The following is a 1,227-nucleotide window of genomic DNA, read 5'->3' as shown; positions in this document are numbered from 1 at the left end:
GACCCCAGAGTGTCTGAGTCGGTGCTTCCCTGCATTAATACCCTGCTTGTCCTCCACCTACAACAGACACCTGGCTTTTGGAGGGCGTCGGGGTCACGTGGCTGCCCTTGACTGGATCACAAAGAAGCTCATGTGTGAGATCAACGTCATGGAGGCAGTGCGGGACATCCGGTGGGTGGCCTCTCTGTTGGCGGTGACCCACCTCCGATCAGTGACAGCCGCAACGCTGCTTCCCAGTGACCCGCGCTTCCTCTCCCACCTCCAGATTTCTACATTCCGAGGCGCTGCTCGCGGTTGCTCAGAACCGCTGGCTGCACATCTACGACAACCAGGGCATTGAGCTCCACTGTGTCCGCCGCTGTGACCGAGTGACTCGGCTTGAGTTCCTGCCTTTCCACTTCCTCCTGGCTACCGCTGTGAGTGCCTGTGGCGCACAAAGGCTGAGTGGCACCCCTTGGGGAGACTAGTGCTCCTCCAGGACTCCAGTGGAGGGAAGACAGCGGGAAGTAGGATTCAGTCTCTCTCTGTCTCTCTCTCAGTCCGAGACAGGGTTTCTGACCTACCTGGACGTGTCAGTGGGGAAGATCGTGGCAGCTCTAAATGCTCGGGCCGGTCGGCTGGACGTCATGGCTCAGAATCCTTACAATGCTGTCATCCACCTCGGACACAGCAACGGTCAGTCTCCGCTTCGCCTTGACTCTCTGATCATCCTGACCTGATTTTCTTCTGTATTTACACTTCCTGAATTCTATAAAGTTCTCGTTTACTTTCTTCTCTCGTTACCTCTTAGTCTTACACCCCCGTCTTTCCCAGATTTTGTCATCTCAGGGTTAGGTTTGTGTCAGTAACTGTCTCCTTTTCTAGGCACCGTGTCTTTATGGAGTCCAACTGTGAAGGAGCCACTGGCGAAGATTCTCTGTCACCGCGGTGGGGTCCGTGCTGTGGCAGTGGATTCCACAGGCACGTAAGTCACTTATTTGGGGATGAGGGGTCAGTCCCAGTTGGGCAGAGACGTATAGAAGGCAACATACCATTAGGACAGACTGCAGCCAGGCTGCCTAGGTTCAAGTCTTGATGTTACCAGTGACCAGCCGTGTGTAAGTGTGAGTACGATACATAAGCTCGGTGTGCCCCAGTTCAAGTGGGGATGTGAGTGTCCAGCTGAAGAGTCAGCAAACAGTTCCTGAGAAGTTAGGTAGTGGGCCAACAGGTGGTGTGGTGGTCAAG

The 1,227-nt window shown here is 54.8% G+C and overlaps 1 protein-coding gene across 1 annotated transcript; it reads left to right on the top strand.

Annotated features, from left to right (window-relative positions):
• Window positions 1-61: 61 nt before the first annotated feature.
• Window positions 62-1,204, top strand: LOC102493331 (WD repeat-containing protein 46). The gene is made up of 4 exons (XM_006160934.3): window positions 62-171; window positions 266-416; window positions 540-675; window positions 865-1,204. Exons 1-4 carry the CDS (start codon window positions 131-133, stop codon window positions 966-968), a joined length of 432 nt encoding a protein of 143 aa, XP_006160996.2. The 5' UTR covers window positions 62-130; the 3' UTR covers window positions 969-1,204.
• Window positions 1,205-1,227: the final 23 nt, after the last annotated feature.

This window comes from Tupaia chinensis, unplaced genomic scaffold, assembly GCF_000334495.1.
Source record: "Tupaia chinensis unplaced genomic scaffold, TupChi_1.0 Scaffold134890_1, whole genome shotgun sequence".
In the NCBI taxonomy this organism is placed as follows: Eukaryota; Metazoa; Chordata; class Mammalia; order Scandentia; family Tupaiidae; genus Tupaia; species Tupaia belangeri.
Note: the sequence above shows the minus strand (reverse complement) of the source record. Positions and strands in the feature narration are given on the sequence as shown.